General features: G+C 30.9%; 2 protein-coding genes across 2 annotated transcripts in view; one reads left to right on the top strand and one right to left on the bottom strand.

Moving 5' to 3' along the window:
• Positions 1–1,975, bottom strand: part of LOC111634523 (band 4.1-like protein 4A) — a 102,962-nt gene extending 100,987 nt beyond the window's left edge. The window contains exon 1 of the mRNA XM_023379320.1: positions 288–1,975. Coding sequence (XP_023235088.1) covers positions 288–371 — 84 coding nt within the window. The 5' untranslated portion in view covers positions 372–1,975. The remainder of the gene's footprint in view (positions 1–287) is intronic.
• Positions 1,976–9,958: 7,983 nt separating this feature from the next.
• Positions 9,959–26,605, top strand: LOC111634528 (40S ribosomal protein S15-like). The gene is made up of 4 exons (XM_023379325.1): positions 9,959–10,087; positions 20,221–20,312; positions 25,225–25,459; positions 26,443–26,605. The coding sequence occupies exons 1-4, from the start codon at positions 10,079–10,081 to the stop codon at positions 26,554–26,556; spliced, it is 450 nt and encodes a 149-aa protein (XP_023235093.1). The 5' UTR covers positions 9,959–10,078; the 3' UTR covers positions 26,557–26,605.
• Positions 26,606–27,605: the final 1,000 nt, after the last annotated feature.

Here is a 27,605-nt window from a genome sequence, read left to right as displayed (position 1 = left end):
GGAGGAAAACAATCATCTTTCTCGATTTCCGATCTGTGAGTGATTTTTTTCTCTAGTATATTTCTTAGAATTTTACTTACAAAGAATTTTCACTTTTGGAAAAAAACAAACAAAATTATTTTCTTATGTAAAAATGAATACAAATTTCGAGAACAAAACATTAAATCATAAAATATTTAAATTAGAAAATTAAATTTAAAGTTAATTATTAAGAAAACATCTACATATTATTTATTATGAAATTGATTAGATAATCTAGAAAGTAATTATTTCGAGATATGACTTACCTGTATTTCTTGAATCAGCTCTGTTTCATCCAGCAAAACGATTTTACAATGATAGCTCTTGATTCTCTTTCCAAAACATTTCATCTTGACTATTATTCAACTTCGAAATTCTTATTTAAAGTACTTTCAACTAGAAAGGCATGTTGTGAATCAAACAACGATTTTTATACTCGAACATGTCACATGTGTATGAAGTGTCACGACCTTTTTACTCGATGCATTCACTCGTACAGTCACCTGTCATTTTTCAAGACGATATCTCGTTTATACAACCTTATCCTTCAAACCAACAAATTTGCGTCACTGGAATGGAAACGAGTGAGACAAGTAACTATTGCTTTTTACACAACAAAACCGACTAATCCACTTCACAGAAACACTCCGCATAAAACTTAAAAACTTATAATAGTTTTCTTACGCTTCTGCCATCTGGCGGTGGCAACGAAAATCATTTGCGACTTGTAACGTGACCGTGCGCGTGGAACTTTGGGATATTGTCTTTTACACGTTAGCCATGGACGAGGTAAGATTGTAATTTTAATCCATATTAATCTTTGATTAAACGCTTTGTTAATACAAAATTACATTCACTGTATATAAAAATGTAGTCGAAAATTAGTTTTCGTTATAAATATTCCTACATATAACTGTAATGAATTCACATCGTGTTATTTCGATGGTGTGGTTTTAGGCCTATCGAAATTCGTTTTAAGATTTTTATACAATATTATAAAAGTAAGATCCGAGAATAAAGACTGAATAATTATGGGAAGTAATTATATATAATGGTTTTTACAGAATTTTATATTATTAATAATAATTTTCTCTGGATTGTAGTGTTTAGTGACCAGAAATCGCAGTTTTCTCGTTAAACAGAAATATGGATAATATTTAACTAAGGAAATGTGAAAAATGAATAATAATTGTTCTGTACACAATATGAAAATAAATCTTTAGACATATCTTTTTTTCTTAACAAAAGATTTTAAAAAGAAAATGGAGCTGATTTATTATTTTGCACGTTTATAAACAGTGAACAATGACTTCATATTATAAAGAGAAATTATTGTTAATTAATTAATGAATAGTTTTAAAAGTTACTATTGAATTATACTAGCATACTGGATTTATTATAACTTATTTTAGGTGTTACAACTGGTGGTATATTACTAAAATAAAATATACAGGGGGGGTGCAAAAGTAGGTACACAGTTGTTATGGAAAAAAACAAAGAAAAACATTTATTTTATGTACAAATTAAATCACAAATAAGGAATACGAACTAATAATAATGAACACCAGAGATTTGTATTTCTCAGATTCTCAACTGTATACCTACTTTTGCACCCCCTGTATATTGGGTACCAAGGTAGTAAGTAATATAATATATGTTTCTATATTCAATGGTTGGCTCAACAGTCAGAAAACGTTTCTAAATGGACTGTTGAGACTGACATCAGCGATGTTTCACTGTTGAGCTCAATGACCTGAAAGACTTGAGTATTCAAAAACTAACATGGCTAGCTTCCATGAAAAAATAAATTTCGCTTATAGAAAGTATCCATTTGCTCTTGTGGATGCTGTAATAGCAGACAGATTAATGAATGATCTATATATGATAAAATGTGATTGCACGATTATGTTAGATAATTTGGTCAATATAGTAGAACATCGATTATCCAATTCAATTGGGGACTGGGGTTGGTCTGATAACCGAAAAGTATGAAAAAATACATTATTAGTATAGTAAATTAGTACAGTGGAACCTCGGTATACGACCTTAATCCGTTCCTGGTGTTTGGACGTATACCAAACCAACCTTTCCCATAAGAAGTAATGTAAAAATGATCAATCCGTTCTCATGAAAAAAAATGGCTGGCTTTAAACACCTCACTTTTCTGGCTAGTTCGTGCTTGATTTTTCATGAGATCAGCATGTATCTTTTTAGCTTTCTTGCAAATAATTGCTTCTGATACACTCGCCAGCACACTGTTTTTCAGTTATCCAAAGCAAAAGCAATTTCTCNAGTCCGTAAACTTGACACGTGTCGGGCTGTGATTGGAACGACTTGTAAGAAATCGGATTCCTAATAAATTGGAACGTATCTATATCTTATAGGGGGGTCGACTGTATAAAGAATTTCAGAAATTCACTTTTTCAGTATTTTACTATACATTGGTAGTAAAGCACTAGGATGTAGGCCTATTATTGATCTAAAATTGATCATTACAAGTGTATCTCGCTTGTAATGTAAGTAGCAAAAGAGGCAACTCAAGTGAAGGATCATATAAAGTTTGTCTCCACAATTGGACTAAATTATAAAAGTTCAAATCGGATTTGAATGCAGTTTCCTCATAATGATAGAATATTTTGCGGTCTTCGGATAAGTGAGAAATTTGAACGACGCATCGGCCCGAACTATCCATGAAAATTAAATAGGTTTGGATATGACTGGAACTCTGTTCCTCACAGTAATGATTTATAGACCAAACAGTTACTGTGCAGTCAGCTGTTTATAACTGTAAAACAATTACAGAACCACATTGTAAAGTTTATAATTTAACAAGCCATAGCTTTTAAAAAATGGAAATTACTTAAGTGTTATAAATAGCGTTCAAATTCGTTGGTTTCATAAACCAGTAGTATCCAAACTACAGTCCCTGGCCAAATCTGGTTTATAGCACATGTTAATCAGGCTCGTATCCATTTGATATAGCACTTACAGAAATAGGTTTAATTTTTTGAATGTACGAAATATACAAAATATATGTAGCCCATATATTTTGTATATGTAGCCGCATATATGTCATAGGTAGGTACTGTACCTATGACATATATGCGCAATTTGGCCCGCCAATCGAAAAGTTTGGGCACCACTATTATAAATGATAATTACATAAATAAAAACTATTGTTTATGTTTTTTATACTGTACTTCTATTTATCATAGGCTAACTAATGACTAGTAATATTAATAATTAACAAAATTCATAATAGGAGTTCAGTATATAAAATCGTTCAGTTTTTTCTTTTTTTTTTATTTTACGGATGATATCCATATTTTTTTACTTTTGAATTATTTATTTTTCTTATCAGTTATGAAATTTCGAATCATGTAAAGAAAATAAATTGAAAAATTAAGAAGCCAAGTTTCTTGGGGACGAATAAATCCGAATATTTCTAAAAATAATTTTTCAATTAAAAAAAATTAATTTATAATCAAATGATTGTTTTACGATTCATTGGCGCGAAACACTAGAACACAACAAACCAATGGTGTTCAATATGATGATTTACAGATTAATGCCCGTCTGTGAGCCATTCACTTCAGATCCAGAGTTTCCAAAAAGGAAAACATGATATAAAATAATACTCTATTTTCAAAAACCATATTGTTTAGTTTAGTTTGTTTATTTATTAAGTGGTTTTATCCGTTCGGCCAATGGTGGACTAAAAAACCACATGATATTGATAATTATGTCGAACTGCAATAGTCTATATACATCTAAATATAAAAAGATTGTTAAGAGAGTTCTCTAGCACTCGAATAAAATAATGCATTAATACGACAAAAATCTGGTACTAATTCCTGGCAAATTGAAAAATATATTCCCAGTCTGCTACATCAACTAGTTTAAAAAGCGGTACTATAGACAATATGATCGGCTCCAATTTTATCGAATAAAAAAAGTCACTCGTGATGGAATCAATTAGAACAGAAAAAATGAAGAACAATACTCGATTCGAGCTTCCCTTAAAATACTATTACAGCACGGACATTCAAACTTGATTTTTGAAAGTATAGGCATGGAGCACAGGAAAAAATGAGATAAATTTTAAATACTGTATTCTCGTTCTTAAATCTAAAAGTTTTCTTCATTTTACGTGTTCGATTTAACACAATAAACACGGAGATACCGTACTTCATCGATTAAACTGGAGGTTTATTTTTAAAACATATAAATTGCTTCAAGGTCGGAGTAAATCCCGACCTTAGGTACCTTGCAACAGGAGATGACTCAGTAAAAATTGAAATAAATACCTTAATTACCCGTAGATTTTCTGAACTATAAAAATCATTTATTGACTGTATTTATGGGATACAGCTACATTTGAAAGAATTACTGTTTTCCAAGTTAACCGAATTAGAAGACGCTGAATCGGGTTATTTCGATGTCATTTGTGTCTGCTTCGATGTTGTAGAAATCAAGATCTTAACTATTATCTGGTTAAAACGCACCATCTCTTTTGGAAAGAGATGGTGAGTTGGAACCAGAGTTTTGCTAATTATTCTTCGGCAGATAAGCTCACTACTTTCCTCAACATTCGACAATATTTATAATTTTATTTCAAAATATGTTTCCGTGAACTTTGAAATAGAAATTGCTATCTGACGCTAATCTGAATAGGTAGAATTTTAGTTAAACTTTTTACCCGTTACTCTAAATTACATTATCATATACAGTATAGTATATTTTTACGTTTCCCATTCTTTTCAACCCGACGTTGCGAGGAAATGCGGTTTTCTACTTTAAATAGTATAAAACCATAAAACCCAGTTTAATTTGAGCTACATTAGATACCTTCTCTTAAACATTCAATATTTTAATTTTTTCGGCATTTTGCATTCATATTATTACTTAAAAGGCAAGAAACTGTATCTATTGTACAGTATTTTGGAAAAATTTTCAGAGATTTATTATAATAATGACAGCTATCTAATAATATCTATTTAGTTCATTAATTTTCAAATGGCAGTGGCGTAGCGTAGTGGGGCGGAAAAATTTCACAATAAATAATAATGATATCTTGTAAAAATTTGAACCATTTCATTTCATATTTTTGTCGCACCTACGATTCGGACCGATTGAAACGAGCACGTAATTTTTCATTACTTATTCTGTGACGAAACTGAATTTTAGTCTTTTAAATTGAGATAACCTAAATAAGGGGGCGGCGAAACTTTCCTCCGTCCCGGGCGGCTGACACCCACGCTATGCCACTGTCAAATGATTATCCGTTAATTTCTTAATGGTCATGCTGTTTGTTGCATTCTGGAATAAAAATCTATTGTAATTTTAAGTTGTAAAAAGTTTTTAGACTTTTTTTGTTTTACGTCATTTACTATTATTTCAGTTTTAGTTTAGTTTAGTTTTATTAACTTGTTATTTTTTTTTGTTTTTTTTTTTTGCATATTTTCTTTGGTGGTAAAAAGATATTGACGCAAATGATCGAATTTATGCCGAATTATTACACAAAATCTCAAACTTCAGTATTAATTATTTTTAAAGTTGAATATTAATATATTAGTAAAATTCTATTTTTCAAGTGAAAAAATTTTTTATTATTATATATTGATCTTAGTGAAGTTAAATGATAGGGTGCGTTCTTTTATTCCTCCGTATAACTCCGCACAAATGGCATTCGTTTAAAAATTCCCGCGAATCGTGTTCTTATATTCCTCGAAAGTGTGCGCTGTCGGGCTGCAAAAACAGCCGTTCGTAGTAGCAGTTTACGGGAAAGCAACATGGCGTCCTCGGGTGCGTTCGTTAAAAGCGGTCGCTATGCGTCTCCGCTACTACGGGAGTGCGCTGCTGTTTGTAGGCATTTAGGAACGACGGTGAAAGAAAGAAAGGACTCCTCTGTATTGGCCTCAGGCAGATATGTCCTCGAGGTATCATATACACCTTCTAGAACAGTATATTCATCGTTCGGGTCGCTTCACCTAATAGGTGGCGCTGCAATTCGGAGAAAAAGCGATCATAGGCTGCATTCTCCATATAAACGAGAGAGAGAGAGAAAGAAAGAAAGAAAGATGGCGGCGCCCGCACTATCGATAGTATCGTGACTGAGGAATCTATAGTTGTAAAATATGAGCTTTTAAAGGCAAAAGAAGAGTCCCAATTGTAAAATTTAACCATAAAATGGATTATTTGTTGAAAGAGCATTCAAAATAGCCACGAAAAAATTAGAATGCCGGCTATCATCCGAAAAAAAGTCGAACAGACACTTACATCACCGCGTGGGCACTAACCTGCGCTTTCACAACTTCTAAATTTTCATTCATAAAACCACATAATGGACCCCCGAAACGAAACTATCTGAGCCATGGAGGACGCCATGTTGCTTTCCACCGCAAACTACTGCCACAAGCGGCCGTTTTTGCCGTTCGACGGCGCGCACTCCGACCGGAATTTAGGAACGCGTTCCACAGGAATTTTTAAACGGATGTCGCTCGCGCGGAGTTACGCGGAGGAATAAAAGAACGCACCCCTCCATTGCTCAGACAGTTTCGTTTCAGTGTCCATTATGTGGTTTTATAAATGACAATTTATAAGTTGTGAAAGCGCACGTTAGTGTACAATGATGATGTAAGTGTCATCTCAATTTTTTTTTTTTCGATTGGTAGCAGTTATTCTAATTTTTTCGTGACTACTTTAAATACTGTGTCGGCAAGATAATCCATTTTATAGTTAAATTTTACAATTGGGACGCTTCTTTTAACTTTTGTCTCTAAAAACGCATATTTTAAATTCATAGATACCTCCATCACGATACTATCGATAGTACGGACGCCGACATTTCTTCCTTTCATCATCGTTTCTAAATGCCTAAAAACAGCAGCTCACTCCCGTAGTAGCTGAGACGAAGAGCGATCGTTTTAACGAACGCACCCATTCAGGCTTAAACCATAAAATGAAATATTGCTTTGTTTAACTGGCAGCACTCTCAAGTATGCAATGGGTCACATGGCAGGATCCAATTTTCGCACATTTCAGGTGAGCCAGATCTGTAATACGATCGCATAGATCAGGATTTCCCAGACTTTTTTCACTGTCGATTCCTTCAAGGATTCTTCGCCTTTTTTTTATCAATCTCCTTTTTTTTCTTTTTTTTATTAATGTATAAATAAACAAATCCGGTAAGTCAGTATTAATTCACACAGTTTTCATAAAAAACAGCTACTTACGGTGTCCAAATTTACAATATCCAGAACTGTGATATAGAAATAATAATTTTTTAATTAGTCCCATTGGACTAATAATTTTTAATGAACCAGTTTCAATGGATTTCCCGAAAATATCCTATATTATCGACCCCGGCATAGACGAAGAAAGAAAAATGACATTCTGATTCGAGCTATCCATAATAAATTAAGAGGATTCTAAAAGATTCGAACCCTAGTCATGTATAGTAGGCTTATTACAAGCCATTTGACAGACAAAAAAACATATATATCAAAAGAATTTCATTCTAAGCTATTTGAATATATTTTATGATAAAATTCAATCTGTGTATAAAAAATACATTTCTACAGTAAACGTAACTACATAAGAACCTATTTCCCTTAATAATTTTTTATCAAAGACAAATGCATTTACTATAAAAATTACGAAATATCGACTAGTATTTAACTACACGTAATAAAATCACTATTAAATAGATTTACCCACAAATTATGTAATTAATTATAGTATTTATTATGTAACTTTAAATAATTCTTAGTTGAGAAAAATATTTAAAATCTAACAGATTACATTACATTCTTTCATAACGAAAAACTCCGGAAGCTTTAAATGAAAATTAATTATTATTGTTTACTATATACAATAGGAAAATTTTGAATTATTATTCTGTATTAACGACCCTATAGCCATTATTTATTCCGGATAGTCAAATCGGATATCGTTCCACATTCTTCAGTTATCTCGTCGACCCCACTGAGAATAAGGTTCCCTGGAATGAGCAATCATTGAAACCGGAAAAATCAATCAATCATCGATTATCTATTAATATTATAGTAAATTTGAAGATTCCGTATGTATATATGTTTTAAATTAAAACACTTAATAATATTATCTTCTAATATTCGAAGTAAATGAAACAATTAAATTTATGCATTTTAAGTTCAAATTTAATGGCCCTTACTTGTTCGTACAAAGTCATTTAAATGTATCAGTAACTATTTTCAAGCTTTTAAGTTTCATTTAATTTTGTTTAAACATTTCGCAAGTGTTTACACACGAAAACAAACATTCTGTTTTTAATCTATAATAATGAGTGCTTTCATCATATTGATGCTGAAAAAACAAAACCAAATCAAAAGTACAAATTTTATACTTCTGCAAATAAGATATTGTTACAATAACAAGATTATTATTTAATTTATTTTAGATAAAAATCAATTTTTCTTTATTCTAATTCTGTAGCGATTCTACGAAAAAAAAAGTATTTTTCTACAAATATTTAAGCTAAAATAAACCTATGATATATCACAGAATTTTTTAACTAGTACCATTCCAAACTATGTAATTCCCCACTACTTAAGACTAGAGATAAATACTGGTTTTAATCATTTCAAATTATAAGTTCTACAGAAAAAGAATGCGGATTTGACCACCGGCAAAACTCGGATTCGAGTATCCGAAATCAACAAAACCTAAAATCTGCTAGAATTCCTTTAGTTTTATGATAAAAATATAAGAAAATCGTATCGTAAGTATTTTCTAATTTAAAAATGCTATCAATTACTATTTTAAACGCTAATAAATTATAAAACTTTTTTTAATTATTAAAAAAAGTTTTTATAAATATTTAAAGCTATCAGTTGAAAAACCGAGGATTAACTCAATCAATTAAACTTATTAGTGAATGAACATGAATACATTAAACTAAGAATCATTGACACGAAATATGAAAGGCCTTATAGCGTGAGAACATACGAAGATTTCAAACAACTTTCATTATCTCATATAATGATCAATATTCAAATAAAAACTCCTTAGAATAATTTCCGCTTGAAAGAATAATTGAACGATACTTGAACTTTCAATGCTATTCATTAATTGTTTTGATAATTCATTGATTGAATGGCACCAAATAGAGGACGAGAATTTTTGCAGACGAAACGAAGACCGGTATATACAAAAACGTTTAATTAACAGCAAGCAGTAAGGTGAGTGAAAGTTTCGGATAGAGTATAAGAAAGATAGAAAAAAAAGCTGTTCATTGTTGACAATGACAATCAACTACTCGACTTCACAGCCCGAAGCTAGAAGCCACACAATACCCATTATAGCTTCAACAACTCGCAACCATTATGGTCTCACGCACTCGGAATATACCTTAAATATAATGCGCAGGTAAGTTATTATTTATAACCGAGTTTGAGATTGTTAAAAAGCTATTATTTTTCCCAATAGGTTTATCAATGATTAAAAATGATTTCATCTTTTTAATATACGCCATCGTCATATCATAAAATGAAAAAGTAAGAATAATTAAAATGCATTAGAAATTGGGGACATACATTTAACTAAAGTCATTTAAATGCAGATGAAGCATAAAATTTACTAAACAGGAAAATTATACACCGGAAATACTTGGATTTTTATTATGTCAGAAAGGAAACATAAATATTAAAATAAAAACATTTTGGTTATTATTAAACTGAGAAAATATTTGGTACATCTCAACTCTAGTTTTAATTTTATATTATTTACAAATATAGTATTTTAAAAATACAGAGGAAAAAAGTTCTATAAATTGATCATATTTACTTTAACCAAGAAATAATTAAATGTTATCAATAAAAAAGTTTACATTCTATTTCTAATTAAAATTACTTTTACAGCTATTTTATGGCCTATTATTTTTACAATAGTTAAAAAAAAAAAAAANTAATAGTTTTCTTACGCTTCTGCCATCTGGCGGTGGCAACGAAAATCATTTGCGACTTGTAACGTGACCGTGCGCGTGGAACTTTGGGATATTGTCTTTTACACGTTAGCCATGGACGAGGTAAGATTGTAATTTTAATCCATATTAATCTTTGATTAAACGCTTTGTTAATACAAAATTACATTCACTGTATATAAAAATGTAGTCGAAAATTAGTTTTCGTTATAAATATTCCTACATATAACTGTAATGAATTCACATCGTGTTATTTCGATGGTGTGGTTTTAGGCCTATCGAAATTCGTTTTAAGATTTTTATACAATATTATAAAAGTAAGATCCGAGAATAAAGACTGAATAATTATGGGAAGTAATTATATATAATGGTTTTTACAGAATTTTATATTATTAATAATAATTTTCTCTGGATTGTAGTGTTTAGTGACCAGAAATCGCAGTTTTCTCGTTAAACAGAAATATGGATAATATTTAACTAAGGAAATGTGAAAAATGAATAATAATTGTTCTGTACACAATATGAAAATAAATCTTTAGACATATCTTTTTTTCTTAACAAAAGATTTTAAAAAGAAAATGGAGCTGATTTATTATTTTGCACGTTTATAAACAGTGAACAATGACTTCATATTATAAAGAGAAATTATTGTTAATTAATTAATGAATAGTTTTAAAAGTTACTATTGAATTATACTAGCATACTGAATTTATTATAACTTATTTTAGGTGTTACAACTGGTGGTATATTACTAAAATAAAATATACAGGGGGGGTGCAAAAGTAGGTACACAGTTGTTATGGAAAAAAACAAAGAAAAACATTTATTTTATGTACAAATTAAATCACAAATAAGGAATACGAACTAATAATAATGAACACCAGAGATTTGTATTTCTCAGATTCTCAACTGTATACCTACTTTTGCACCCCCTGTATATTGGGTACCAAGGTAGTAAGTAATATAATATATGTTTCTATATTCAATGGTTGGCTCAACAGTCAGAAAACGTTTCTAAATGGACTGTTGAGACTGACATCAGCGATGTTTCACTGTTGAGCTCAATGACCTGAAAGACTTGAGTATTCAAAAACTAACATGGCTAGCTTCCATGAAAAAATAAATTTCGCTTATAGAAAGTATCCATTTGCTCTTGTGGATGCTGTAATAGCAGACAGATTAATGAATGATCTATATATGATAAAATGTGATTGCACGATTATGTTAGATAATTTGGTCAATATAGTAGAACATCGATTATCCAATTCAATTGGGGACTGGGGTTGGTCTGATAACCGAAAAGTATGAAAAAATACATTATTAGTATAGTAAATTAGTACAGTGGAACCTCGGTATACGACCTTAATCCGTTCCTGGTGTTTGGACGTATACCAAACCAACCTTTCCCATAAGAAGTAATGTAAAAATGATCAATCCGTTCTCATGAAAAAAAATGGCTGGCTTTAAACACCTCACTTTTCTGGCTAGTTCGTGCTTGATTTTTCATGAGATCAGCATGTATCTTTTTAGCTTTCTTGCAAATAATTGCTTCTGATACACTCGCCAGCACACTGTTTTTCAGTTATCCAAAGCAAAAGCAATTTCTCAACATAATCTAATGTCTTCGATCTATGTTTAGAAATTGATTTAACCTCTTTCGCAACATTAGCAAATTTAATAATGTCTTAATTTTTCACGGGTGTTGATATCGTCGTTCTCGGAATACGGTATGCAACAGTTAAATTTCGAACACGCATGCCGCATGCCACCTTCATATTTCTCAACAATCTCTTTTTGCAGTTCCATTGTGATTTTAGTCATTTTTTTATTTTTCTGTTGCCTTTTTGCAATTCATGATTAATAAAAATAATAACATTTTACTTACAAACTAAAATAAAAAGAAGTTTAACAAAGTTATAAACTGTGGCACTGCGAATGTCTAGCCTGGTCTAATACACCGATAGTGCTACTTGTTCATAGATGGCGCGTATAATTGAAAAAAGTCGTATACCGAGCAAAATTTGTTTCGTCCAAACAGGACGTATTCTGAATTGGACGTGTTCTAAAGCAGACGTATACCGAGGTACCACTGTATACCCATATAATTAGTATATCGCTATTAACATACTTCGCATTGAATTTTCATCAATGTTAAGCCTAACAAAATTTTTTAAAAATAATAATCATTGCTATTGTATTGTTAAAAATTATTTTAAATTATTTTATTGCTCTCAAAACAAACAACCACTCATAATTAGAAAATTAAGCCTCATTTAAATACTGGCCTCCCTTTCATGGTTGAGCCAGTGTTGCCAGCTAAAACATGCAAAAATTTAACAAAAATAATATTAAAGTAGCCAAGACATAGCCAAATATTGTAGCGCCACATCACTAGGGGACATTTGAATTTGTCTACTAGAATGCGGTCGGTTAACCCAGTGTTTCTCAACCTCTAACGAATCGTTGCCCCTTCAACGTAGTATCGCCCCCTTCAATAAAACCGTTACATAGTATTGCCTCCTTCACTACAAAATTTTGATGCTGAGGGACAAGGCTAACACTAAATTCGTACTGCATTGAATAGACTAGTGACTAGTATAATGTTATTTGTTTAATTATTGTACGATATAACGAATAAAATATCTAATTATTCTTAATATAATGTTTTACTATATTGCCCAGAAAATTGTTTTTTGCCCCCAAAATATAAATTGTTACTAATTGCCCCCTCAACATGGAAAAATGCCCACATGGGGGCGATATCGCCTCTGTTGAGAAACACTGGGTTAACCAATGTGACTGTTGATTGGGGTCGGATAATCGATGCTCTACTCTACTCTATTTCAATACAGTGTAGGGCCATTAAGCCACAGACCAGTAATCTGCGAATTCACTTAAGCTGCACAAAGAGCTTGAATTCCAATTTTTTGACACTGGATCATACAGACCTGGACATGGCATCTCAAACACTCAAGACAGGTGTTGATATGTTTTGTTATTCTTAAATAATAATTTATTATTAATTTCAAGACCATTAATCAAAAAATATTTAAGCTGCAGTTAAGCAGTTTGGACCCCAATTACCGCAGCTTAATGGCCCTACACTATTAAGCTTTTTTTCAGAAACAAACTACCTCCATGAATTTGATTACAACCGATATTTGGCTTTCTAAGTTTTCCTAATGATATAAATATTCAAGAAATTCAAATTATTAAAGAAAGATCTAGTATAGAAGAAAATGATACAGAGAAGGGTTCATTTGAATAAAAGGATTTATTTGAATAATGGTTATGCGAGTTACTTTAATTATTTAGCAAAACAGTCACAATCATTGCCTTCTCCTTAATTAAGTCGGCCATCATGAAAAGTGCCCTTTCAACGGAAATGTTTTTTTCTACAAAACCTGATGTCAGATCATTCAGTGAAGGGACTCAATGGAAAATTCACTGTTTAGTCAACCGTTGAATATAGAAACATAAGGACAATACAGTAGCACTTTCTCAACTGTTTTAAAGAGAGAGAGATTTGATAGACATTTTCAAAACACAGAATTTTCGTCACGGATCCATATTAAAAAAAATACTATAAAAAAGAAATCATAGGACTACTTACTGCCCTGTTTGGGTTGCCATTGCTTTAAAGCTGTGGGGTATCACATTGGATGGTGGATGTGTATGAAATGTTGTATGACATCTCTTATGTATTTTCTGAGAACTTTCTTCTCACTTTTGTTTTTTTAGGCTGAACTTTGATGTCTCACATGATATAGGGCTCCTAGAATCCAGGCTGGCTTAACGTACTACTGTATTTTTAAGCCAATGCTTGGCATATGGCGTATTGAAAGTGTAATGAACATTTGTTAAAACACACAAAGTTATGATTTTCATGGTGGTATCAAAGTTGTTTTCCAAAGATATCGATTTTTATTAGAATAATCAACCTGAAAACAGTACAGTTTTTTTATATTTGATGGATAAAAGGATATTTTCACATTTTTGCCAAGTACAAGTTTTATGAAGTCATTATGTTATAAATGTCAACATAAGTATTGATAGTTCGTGATTGTTTAAACAAGGATATGTTGAGATGATTACATTAAAAATTATTTCATTAAATTTTATTACTTCATTAAAAAATGCTAATAATTTAATACACACCCTACCCAACCATCAACCGTAATAATCAGGCAGATTACAAGCAACAAACATTAAATTTGGAATTACCGTAGAGCAGGGGTGGCCAACACGTGGCGCATGCGCCAAACTTGGCGCATTGGACGATTACAAGTGGCGCTTCAGTCGTTTCCGAGCAACGTTGCCAGGTTCGGTTTCATTCCATACACGATTCGGTGTTTTTTTTTTTTTTTTTTTTCCTGTACGTTACACGATGCATTCGTGACCATGTACACCACTGATGTCATATAGAACTACTTTGTACGGGTAGTGTAGCTACCCGTGTAAGATAGTTCTCTTATAAATTGTAGATTATAAATAGTTTCTTCTTATAAATTGAAATACCTAATTAACGGGTGGCTGAAATTTTTCTCCGCCCCGGGCTGCTAACACTCACGGTACGCCACTGCGCATCTGAACTCGTCTGTCAAAAAATTGGCGCATGGTATGCAAAAGGTTGGCCACCCCTGCCGTAGAGCATTGTTTATCCAAAAACCAGTCAACTGAAACGTCAGTTAACCAAAAGTGTTCCAGTCAGCAAATTTGAATTTTCGCTATTGCTGTGGTGCTGCAACCTTTGGCTGTCTTGGGCTACTCCAATATTTTTTTTGGTTGGTGTGTGTGTTTTAGCTGGCAGCACTGGCACATTTGTGTGGTGCTGAATCGAACATTTTTGATACTAGATTAACTTCTAAAGTATACTTTTTTTGTTTTTATATTTTTTAATAATAAATAATTTTTAACAATACAAATAGCCATGATTATTATTATGAAAATTTTTGTTTGGCATAACATAGATGAAAATTTAACGTGAAGCATCATGCAACGGAGAAATATTTAAACATGGGCTAGGTCAGGCATGGCCAGGATCCAGCCCGTCTAATGAATTTATGTGGCCCGCGATTAATCTTTCAATATTAGCTACTTAAGTCCGAATATCTTGACAAAAACTTCTGATGACTAAAAAAAAAGGTCAACAACTAACTGTGCGCCCAGAGTTAATACTCCATTACAAATGTCTTCAGCACAGCATAGAATGTTGATAATGTGAAAGATGTATCTGTAAACTCTATGTACAATTTAGTCTCTGCGGGGTGACACCATAATGAGATCTCACACCGCCTCAAAATCTTCCTAGGGCAGCCTCTGGTTTGGCCGTGGGCAAAGACTGTTGGCCACCCCTGGGCTAGGTTAATTAATATATTTTTTCATACATAATCGGTTATTCGAAAAATAAGTTATCGTCCAAATCGATTGGGGACTGGAGTTGAACAACTCCAGTCCCCAATTGATTTGGATAAACGACGCTCTACTGTATATGATAAAGCATTAGGTGCCATCTATTGACGAAAGTAGTAACTATGATTTTAGATTTGGAATTTAGTGTAGTCTGGAAGAAAAGAATCGGCCCACAGCAGGAGTCAAGCCCTCAACCTCCACTTACCATGCGGTGTGCTGACCAGTTATGCCACCTAGACCTCCAAGCAATTCCTCTCCTTCAGACACTTTTAAACCTTGATATAACCATCCAATGGTTATCCAAGATACTGCCTGGGAACATATTCAATGCTCACAGCCTACTTAACATGATGCTAAGATGGCTGACACAATACCCGGTATGGTATATATATGTCAGCCATCTTAGCATCGTGTTGAGTAGGCCGTGGGTGTTGAATATGTCCGCAGGCGGTGTCTTGGATGGTAAATAACTTTTAAATATAACCGTTGGATGGTTATATCTAAAAGTTTAAAAGTGTCTGGAGGAGAGGAATTGCTTGGAGGTCTGGGTGGCGTAACTGGTCAGTGCACCGCATGGTAAGTGGAGGTTGAGGGCTCGACTCCTGCTGTGGGCCGATTCTTTTCTTCCAGACTACACTAAATTCCAAATCTAAAATCATAGTTACTACTTTCGTCAATAGATGGCGTCTAACACCTTATCATATAATTTCCAAATTTAATGTGAGAATACGATGTGCGAATTGCCTTCTAATCATTGGATTGGTGGTATCCGCTCACTCTGTCAGTGGATGGCTATATAGGAGAGACTAAAAGTGTGAGTGAGGAGGAAAGTCATGGGTAAGTTCAATCAGGATCTGTATAAATTGAATGAGTCATTTACAAACAAAACATTTAATACATAAACAGTATAAAGTTTACAAATGACGAAACGAAATAAGTTATCCCTGAAAAAAATGGGATTCACCTCAACTTAACTCTAAATGCTGAGTGAGAGAGTGTTTACATAGTTTTACGTGACAACATCTCTGATCAATGACCTCTATACATGGAGACAGGAGGGCTGGATGGTAGCAAGATGGAACTTCTATGCCTGACTTCGTTACTATCGAATCCCCACATTAATGTTTGTTGCTTGTAATCTGCCTGATTATTAGTTAATGGTTGGTTGTGTATTAATTTATATTTATCACATTAATGTGATGATGTGTTGTTGTTAATGCTAATAATAATAATAATAATTACTTAAGAGTTAAATAAATACGTGTAGGGACTTATATTTTATGATAGTCCTTAAATTTAATATTAAAAAGATACATGTCTATAATATATTTAAAAAGTAAACTCAATATATACACATGCACATTAATATAATAAATCAAATAACTATTTTGAATGGTTTATTATGCAAGTGACTGCAGAACAACCACTCATTTCACCTTAAAATCCAACACTAAAATTACAGCAAACATGTGGCAATAGACTGTAAGGCACTGATTTGGCCTAAAAATGATATGCAAGTCATCCCAGGTTTAAGAAGCCTTAGCATGATAGAGCTGTCAGTGACACATTGTTTAACACACAATTCATCTCTTTTTGGACTTCTAACAGACTGTTTGATAAATGTTACATTTCCAATAATACTGTAATGTAATATTTTACAACAAAACCCACCAACTTAAGATTTGATAGTGATTTATTTTTCAAGATTAATTAACTCTAAAAAAACAAGAACAAATAATCAAATTACTTTAAAATTCAGATTATCTACTTATAATTCTAAATAAATAATAACAGATTTGTTAAAACTGGATGAGGAATTCTAATACACCACCACAATGCCTTGATCTAGTCCAGTGCAAGGTTACTTTTCTAGAAAAACTAATGTTTTTGATCTAAGACGGGTTACCAAACTATGGCCTGTGAGGTCAGTTCATCTGTCCTGTTGTCACACTGCACAAACGGACTAAAATATAATTATTTATATGAAAATATTATAGGTAGTAGATAAATTTACTATGTAAAAAAAAATTAAAATAAGTGTAAGTAAAAGTGCCAAAATTGATCCAATCTGATTTTTGCATCCAACAGTAATATAATTTTTAGATAAATCAGTGAAATAAAAAATTTGGCTATGTTTTGTGACTGAATATCAGAGTGCTTTTTATGTAAGTACCTGCAATGATGTTTCTAAGGGAAGCGATTGTGAGCTTGCTGCAGCAATTGTGTTTGTGTATTGATAAATAAATATGCTGATTGTCTTTATTTATTGTGTATTCAGTGTGCTGTACTGAACAAAATGGTTATACAGCCCACACTTGTCATTCTCTCATTTATATAACCTGCTGTGAAAAAAGTTTGGTGATTCCTGTTTTAAAATAATCATCAAATATTATTTGAAAATGGAAGTTAAAGAACAAGATATACAGTACTTTGATTCAAAACTACCAACCAGATGTGTGTCGATGTAATTAAATCAAATAGGGTAATGGCACCAATAGTTGATCATTTAAAACAGTTTTGGACTTCGATATTTTTATTACCATGTGTAGTAATACAGATTGCAAATTTTATGTGTTATAATATCTGTTCTGCATCCATTTTTTTCAGCAAAACTTTTTTGTAGACCGTATATAAACTAGATTTTCCTGGAATCTTTCATCCTGTAACAGAATCATATTTATACTAGGCACTCTCTTGATGTTCATTGGGTCTTTCCCATTATGTAATAGTTCCATTTTTGAATAATACTTGATAACACTTTTAATTTTGAAATTAAAAGTGTTCATTTTTCTAGATAAGTAATTGGGTGCTGGACTAGATCAAAATACTGTGATGGTATTTGTTATCTAAATTTACACGTATATCTTTTATATAACTAATAATTTTATTTTAAAACTTGAACTAAAGTTATATAACAATAATATATATATATGTATATATATTTTACATGTATTAGAGCAGCTCTTCTGAAATTTTATGTTCACAGGCTGATACTTTTGTGAAACAATAAAAAATAACTATAAAATAGATCAGCACTGATCTGTTTTATTACTTTCTAATAACAACGAGCAATTATTTACTGTGACATTGTCACAATGCATGCTGCAATTTTTAATTTAAAATATATGCTCTCCACCGCAAATTAGTACTGCAGTGTCTTGCTCCTGTACATCATACTTTTCTGTTAGCAATGGAGTCATGCTGGTCTAACTCCTTTCAGGGGAAAGATTTTGAATTAAAATAACGTGACTTCCAGTTTGCAGTGGAAGTTAGTTTATATATAATTAATTGGGCCTCCTGCCCCTAAGTTTTCCATATCTGGTCTTGAATTTCATTTATCTATTACTGTTCTCAAGATTAAGGAAAGACAGACAGATGGACAACAGTGGGAATTTATAAGTTACAATTTTTTTTCAATTTGCAGCCCAATAACATGGCCTTAAATAGTTTGAATCGAACTGTGTTACCTCCCAGATTTTTACATTTTTACTTAGGACACCTTGAAATGTTGAGAAATGCAGAAAATTTGGGTAATTTCTATATATATGGATGTTAGTGTGGGGAGGGGGCATGATTTTGTTCCTCCTGTTTGAAGCTTAATAACTTTTGTGCTTTTTGTTGAAAATTTCTGAAATTTTGCCTGAAGTTTGTTTATTAGGGGGATTGATGCTATTAAATTTTGGTGGTTAAAGGTCAAGGGGATAGGAAGTCACGTCTCTCTCCAGTAGTGTCTGACTTAATGACAATTTTATTACTTAACTTAATGACTTGTTATTAGCATTTACAAATTTTTATACTATTCATCTCTACATTCAAAATTAAGNTTATAATAGTTAAAAATATAAAAAAGTTGTATTAATAAAATACGTTGAGAGATGACGCTACCAAAATTTTTAATGTTGCCGGGAAAGTTGAGCAACTCGTTTCAGATTTATTTAAATACTAATGTCATCCTGGCGAATGTGGTAATTAATATATTTTTATCTTGTTGATATATATGTTGGTTTTTTTTTTCTATCTTGTTCCTTAAATGTGGCTAAACCTTGTTGCTTGTCCACCAAAATTTTTAATGTTGCTGGTTTATTTTATAAAGAGTAATTTTCTAGAAATGTTTTAAGGTTGATAATTTATTTGTTCTGTTTTTTTGCAGAGTTAATCCTGTAAAATAAATTGTTTTCAAATCTGTATTGAATTGATCAGTTGAATCTGGATTAAAAATGCTAGTTTCCAGTATAGAACAAATTCTGGAAGATTAAATGTATAAGTAAACTATTGTAATATGCGAAAAATGTGCATTTTATCCAAATTGTTATATTTTCATTTATTGTGTCTTTACGATATGTTGATTAACAATACAAACATCAGCACAACCACAACAAATTGCTATTTTAGGATATTGTGTTTTCCATGAATGGCTAAACCTCTGTACATCTGTCTGGCATGAAATTGATGAAGTGTTGGGGAATTCTTTGCTGCTATTCAATCACAGCAGTCACTTGCTCCCCTAATTGTTTTGACACTTGAGTTTAGTTGTAGAAGTCTCAATTTGAATACTTGATAAATATTTTTAACTTAATTATACACTTTAATTTTCTAATGGAGAAAAGATGTTGTGTTTGAACATTAAATTTTTTTCCTAATTTTAAATGCAGAAAATTAATGTTTATCAAGAACTTTTTTCAACAACTAAGCTGTAAATTTATTATGATTAAGCTAATGAGGAATTAAGACAAATGTCAGAATATTGAATATTCATTTTTTTTATTTTTAACTTACTTTAAAATGTATATTTGATTTTTATAAAAGTATTGAAAATTTCTTAACAGCAAGAACAGCAAGAAGTGCAAAAAAAGAAAAGATCTTTCAGGAAATATACCTATCGAGGTGTAGATTTGGATCAACTCCTTGATATGTCAAAGTATGTTGAATAATTTTTGCAGTTTTTTTAATATTTAATTAACATGTGAAAAAGTTTCAAAAGATGCTATTTAACATTGCTATTTTTGTGTGTTATGTATTCAGTATAAATTAGATACAGTTAAACCTGTCTATCTTGAATCTCAAGGTAATGAAAGTTTGAGATAGACAGATTTCGAGGTCTAGAGGTTCCTACACAGTAAACAGTTTGATTAGATGTATGGTATTGTATAAATAAAATATTTTTGACATACCTTAACAGAAATAGTTGCCAATAGTTTTTGATGTCTGAAGTTTTTTGACCAATAAGAGACAAGCCAAACTTGAACCAATCAGAGAAAAGCAATGTAATTGCAACTATAAAATGTATTGCAAGAGACGTTTCTCAAATACAGTTTGATATCAAAATGAAGTTGCTGAATTTGTAATTGATACTTCAGTCCATAATTTGATATATAGAGGTTTTGGGAGAAAACTATTTGAAATAAACATAGAAAATGTATTGAATTTATGCTAAAAATGCAGGGGAGAGAAATTTTTGAGATAGACAGGTTCAAATATATATATGTAATATCATTAAAAATCAATGAGAATATGCCAAGTATGTTGTTATTAAATAGAATGGAACTGAAATTCATTTTAATTTAAAAGGTTATAATTATTATTTGTAATGCATATACACTCATGAAAGGAAAAAATCATTGTAGTCATTGCTGTTAGTTTTATTATTACATTTATTATTTCAGAAAATAAATTTTCCTGTAAGAATACTTCAGTAACCATACCACAATAGAAACCTTAAAATGCAGTAATATTTTAAATTTTCATTTAAAATGAAGAGAACATAAACATATTTCTGATGCATATTATTTAAATATTGCAATTCTAGAACAAAAAATTCCAAACAAGAATGCTGGTCTTTTAAATAGTATTCTAATGAAAAAATAGGCAATGATTAAAATACCATAAAAAATGTCTAAATAAAATAAAAAGATAACAAAAAACTTAGAATAAATACCAACAATGATAAAATAGAAATAAAATTTTAAATATATACAAAAATGCAAAATAGATAAATGTTTTGTAATTTCTGTATATGTTTCCATATTTTTACCCAAGTGTCGTTTGGAGTTCAGATCTAGAAGTGCTTTCCAAGCTGCCAATAACATCTATTCTTTGTAATTAATATACAGTGGGTGATCGGTTAACGAACAAATCGGATAATGAACATTTTCGCGAAAGATTTTTATGATTGGACAATGAGCACTTCACTGAACAAACGTAAAAAGAAGCGGCGGAAATAGCAAATACTGGTTGATTTTCCATTGTCTTCGGGTAACTTTTTGGAGCGTGGGAGATGTCAACATCGACGCTTAACCTGATATATACTGATCAGATAGTATTCCTTGAACTTTGAAATATTCCCTTGTAATTCCAGCCTTTTATTTTTCTGACAAACAATTCTTTTATAGTATTTGCAAGACTGTCGGGTGGGCACTCGTTAAGTTTTGAGTTGGTTTTTATTTTTGAAAGGTGAGAGTATAATAGCAAAGGTAGAGTGGGCAGTATGGTTGAACAAATCTACAGTAGGGTACAGTTCAATCTTATGTAAGAAAGATACTGTATAATTAAGAAAACTCAAGTAGCTAAAGGAGTAACAAATATCACATCTGAGAAATAAAGAACATTGAAGAGCTCATAATGGAACCTGAAACAGATCTGACAACAGAAGAACGCCAAGAACTCTTGAATGAAGAACACCAAGAAACTCGGCGAGATATGTTTTATTATGAAAAAGAGGATTAATGCCAATATCTGCTATTAATTAAAGATCTTTTGAAGAAGTGGGGGATGTCAGATCAGCTGTCTTAGAATGGCATACAAATCAGGTTAAGGTTAATAAGCTTGGGGATCTCTACAATTACAATGCTATTAATTCTGAAAATCCTGAAGAAGAGAGAAAAGCAATCGACATTAGACAGATTATTTAACCCCCCACAAACAAAAAAAAACATGAGTAATAAAAATGCAAGTCTGTGTATATATGTATTTTTATTATTACATATAAATAAATGTAGTAAGAAAGTATATATATTTTTTTTGGGGGTCTCCAGAACGAATTAATCAAATTCCCATATAAACCTATGGTAAATTGATAATCGGTTAACAAACAATTTAAATAGCAAACAAAGTCTTTGAATGGATTATGTTCATTAACCGATCACCCACTGTATTGTCTTATGGGTATTGATTTATAAATGTAATTGCAAAGACTGTAACATGTTTTTGGCATTTTGGAAAGTGTTTCTAAATCTGGATTCCAAATGATGATGGGAAAAAATACAGAATCATATGGAGAAATTACCAAACATTTGCCTATTTCACATTTTTGTGTATATTATAAATTTTATTTCTATTTTTATTGTTGGTATTTATTCTACATGTTTTGTTGTCTTTTTTTATTTCCTGCAATTTATTTCCTTTTTTTTTTTGTAATATTTAAGAGTCAGCACACTCTCATTTTGGATTTTTTGTTCTAGAATCGTAATATTTAAATAATATGCATAAAAAATACATTTATGTAATATGAAATATTTTCTTTTATATTATACACAAATTTCATTATTATGATTGTCATTTTATTTTATCAAAATTTATTTAGAATTGTAATATATATATATTATGATGGTCATACTGAAAGATGTGAATAATAATTTTTTATAAATCAAATTAATCTATTTTTTGAAAAACAAATACATAACATACTTTTCAAACTTTTTTTTTCCACTATTGTGGTAGTTTGAAAATTCTCTTATGAACTCTGTTTCCTGCAGTATGAAAAAACTGACACAATGCTTTCCTGATGTCCTGCACCATTTCATTGTGTGGGTCTCACATATTTTTCCTTCACAACACCAAAAAGATGATAATTGTAGGTTGCTAATTTGGGATTGTAGACAGGTGCAGGAAAACTTCTCGTTGCATTTATTGAATTTCCTCCATGGTGTAAAGAGCAGTGTGTGGCCTCATATTGTGCTGCAGGATGATCATCTTCCCAGGATGTTTGTCATGCAATGCACAACAGAGTTTACATACCAAGCAGAATTAATGGTTTGCCCAGGTTCAAGAAAATTACCCCAATCACCCCATCTGCATCCAAGAAAATGAAACTCTGCGAATGGCCAATATAAGGCTGATCTTTGGAATTCATCTTTAAAATGTTTTACGCATTTTCTAACACAGCTGTCACCCATACATTTCCATATGCATGCTGAAGTTTCTGGTGAATTTCTGCAGCAGAGATCTCTCTTTAATGAGAAATTCAATCACAGCACACTGGCAAAATGAAACATCAGTTGCAGCCATTTTGTATCAGTAATGATGTCACAACTCACTCATGGCACTGTCTATAGTCTATGAATTATGACAATGTTCTTGGTTTTTCATAATTAGTAGATTGAAATTTATAAAAAAAAATTGTTGCTCATGACTTTCAATTTGACCTATGTAGATTAAAAGTTATGATTACTTTTATAAAAATAACATATTCATGAATTTGAAATTTAAATAAACATGCAGATTTATTAAAATTCATAAAGAAATATAAATAACTATACATATAAGCAAGACCTTTTTTACCTTTTTAGCTGCTTTTAATGCATAAAAATGCAATATTATTTATATCTATTCTATGTAGAAAAATATATTTTTCAAAAGCAAAATGCTCAGAAACCAAAACTAACACTTTACAATGAAGTACTATGAATAATCACAGCACACTGGCAAAATGAAACATATGCTGTTTAACTGTAGTTATTTATATTACCAGGCGTGTCCGGTACCGTTTTGGAAAACTCGCATAAAAAATCTTTTTTCAAAACAAAATTTATTTTTACATGAAAGAGCATGTTGGAAACTATTTTTCTACATAGTTACCACCATTGTTCGGACATTTGTCATATCGGAAAACCAACTTGTCTATACCCTCTTCAAAGAAAGATGCCGCCGGTGAAGACAGCCACTGCTGAACATTGATTTGTGACAATCTCATGTAAAACAGTTTTTGAAATTTGTGGAAACTCATCACAAAGCAATCTTATTGTGAAGCGTCTGTTTTCAAGAATTTTCTCATTCACTTTTGCAACCAAATCATCATTGACAACAGAAGGCTGGCCACTCCGTGCTTCGTCATGGACATTGGTGTGTCCAGCATTGAATTGTCGAACCCACTTTCTCACCATTCCATCACTCATTACATTTTCACCATAAATCTCTACAAGTTGACGATGAACTTCAACTGGCTTAACATTCTTTGCATTCAAAAACTGTATTACCGAACGCACTTCACAGTCGGTGGGATCGGCAATCATCTTAAACATTTTGAACGCTCACTAACACATGGAAAAACAACACAATCTGGCTCTAATGGCGTCACTGGACTGACAATCAACCAGAGACACTTGTGTGCAGGTACTGAACTGCGATACTACTGCTGCAGTGGCGGTAAAACGAAACGGTACTTACTTTCCAGACATGCCTCGTATTATTAATTAACAAAATTAGTTTTATGTATACATAGCTATGTTCTGTTTGCTTAAATTACATCAATTATATGACATTTGGCATATTGTACAGAAATATGTAAATCTCAGATAATTGAAACTTGCAATTTTGTCTTTTGAATTTCAAACTAATGGCATTTCCTGTATTTAAAATGTAAAAAAATTAAATCCTTTTATATTATGCTCTGTTGATATGTAATTTTGCCATATTTTAAATATATAGTTCTAGATATGGTTAATAAAAAATACTTTAAATAAAACTAATTTAAATTTATTGCTGTAAAATATATGATTAATAAAAATAATAATGAGTAATTATCAATTTTATTATAAAACATTTTAAACTTTTAGCAATCAACTGATGGAACTACTACACTGTAGAGCAAGGCGACGTTATGCAAGAGGACTTAAGCGAAAACCATTGGCTCTTCTTAAAAAGTTAAGAAAAGCTAAAAAGAATGCAGGTCCTTTAGAAAAACCTGAAGTTGTCAAAACTCATTTACGTGATATGATAATAATTCCTGAAATGGTTGGATCCATTGTTGGAGTTTATAATGGAAAAACTTTTAATCAAGTTGAAATTAAGGTAACAAATTACATATTTAGCTTAAGCATTTTAATTTTGAAAATATGATTTAATAGTTATCTTTTTATGATTGTGGTACTGGTACATGCATTGGAAAAACTGAAAATTTGTTTATTTTTAAAGAATTATTTGTAATTTTAATACACGTTTTCATCATTTTAAATAAAATATATTAAACATAACATAACACAATGATTATAAAAATTGTAATTTATCTATGATATCTACCTAGTTATTTCATTAAAGAAAAATCTATTACAGAGAAGATTAAAATATTTAGAAAGTAAACTGGAAAATTTATTAAAAGTTGTGATTACAAAAAATTGTTCTTTCCTATTTTATAAAAAAAAAACAAGAGAGAATATACATGGAGTGAGCAAAAAATAACTGTATAAAGCACACTTTTAAACAAAGATTTCCTCAAGCACATACAAATTATATCAATCACACGGTGGCACAAACATTAAAATTGTCGACTATGATGGATAATATAAATCTTTTATTCCACTAATTAGGACACATGTTTGAGGATTTAAGATGATGTAATTTCTTTTCTTTGCCTTTCCATGCTAAAATTTGTTTTTAGAAGGTTAAGGCATTTCAGATAGGAGGTGATAGACCATCTTATAACTGACATGGTCCTACTAATTTTTATTTTTGAATTCATATAAAAACACTTTGCTAGTAAGAATTTTGTGACTAATGATCAAGTGTAGAAAGCAATAACTCCAGGTACACTAAGTTTGATATTAATTGTTTTTATACTAGATTTGATATTCTGGTGTTATGCTGGAATAAGTGTTTAGACAATAGCAGAAAATTTTATAGTATGATGATTTCATATAGCCTTTCTGATCTGATTTATTGAACATCTTGTATATACAATTGTTAAATTATTATAACTTAGCATATAAATATTGTAAATAATCATTGTATGAAAATGAGTTTTTCATTTTCGTATATTTAAATTTGTCTTTTTCCAGCCTGAAATGATTGGTCATTACCTTGGTGAATTTAGTATTACGTACAAACCTGTTAAGCATGGTCGACCAGGCATTGGTGCCACTCATTCTTCAAGATTTATTCCATTGAAATAATTTTGAATTATGTATGTTTCACACAATAAAGACAAAGAATGAAAAAGTAGTTTTTGTTTGGATATTTCTTTTTTTATACTTAAAACATTTTGGGACAAAAACAAAGAATTTAAGGAACATTTTTTTCTTCTAAAACTTTTATTATATTAGAACTTGTCTAGCTTTTCCCATATTATGTAATTGTTAGAGGATGAATTAAAATTAAACTAATTTGTAGTTAATCTTCTCGGACAAATAGTTACAGAATAACATTTGTTTTTAATACATTTATTTGCATATTTCTAAGATATTTTCATTTTTTTCAATGAAATAAAAGTTAGTATTTCAAAATATGTACTACTTTAACACTACATTCAAATAGGGATCTGACTGTTCAAAACTTTTCAAATCAAAGTTGATTTTAGAAGCCAAAATTAACTTTAGTTTTCATATTCTATTTACAAATGCTGTTTAAGTGAAACTAAAAATTTTTCAAATTCTTAACATTATTAAAGCAATGTTTATTGTAAATATTTTTATATACAATATGTCAAACTTTTAACAGTTATAGATCTTAAATTAGATAGGTTGATTGAAAATTTGAAATTAGTATAACTTATTTAGTCAATTTTACAATTTAGAATACAAATATTTGAAACTGAAAATGTTTATTCATATCAAATCATATCTTAAGTAAATTTTGGTTTATTCATAAAAAAGTGGACAATTTATCAAATAAAAGTAAAAATAGAATGTTCAATGTTTTAAATGGAAGGACATACTAAAAAATGTTCATGTACAGAGAAAAGGATCAAAGCACTTCAGATGGAAAAAAAATAGATGAGTGATATAGAATTGGTCAAATAAAATTTATTTACAAAGATGATGAATTTACACATCAGGTGAGTTTTTGTTACTTTTTTTTAGCATTCACAATTTTCTAAAGGATTTATTCTGAACAGCAAACAGTTCTATAGTTACCTAATCTGCTTACTCTGATGTGTTATGGATTTTGAAATAACATCTCTCCTATTACAAGAGCATTTTGAAGTCAGAAGATGGCTGCACTT

Source organism: Centruroides sculpturatus, unplaced genomic scaffold (assembly GCF_000671375.1).
Source record: "Centruroides sculpturatus isolate CEXI.00-Female unplaced genomic scaffold, Cexi_2.0 scaffold901, whole genome shotgun sequence".
In the NCBI taxonomy this organism is placed as follows: Eukaryota; Metazoa; Arthropoda; class Arachnida; order Scorpiones; family Buthidae; genus Centruroides; species Centruroides sculpturatus.
Note: the sequence above shows the minus strand (reverse complement) of the source record. Positions and strands in the feature narration are given on the sequence as shown.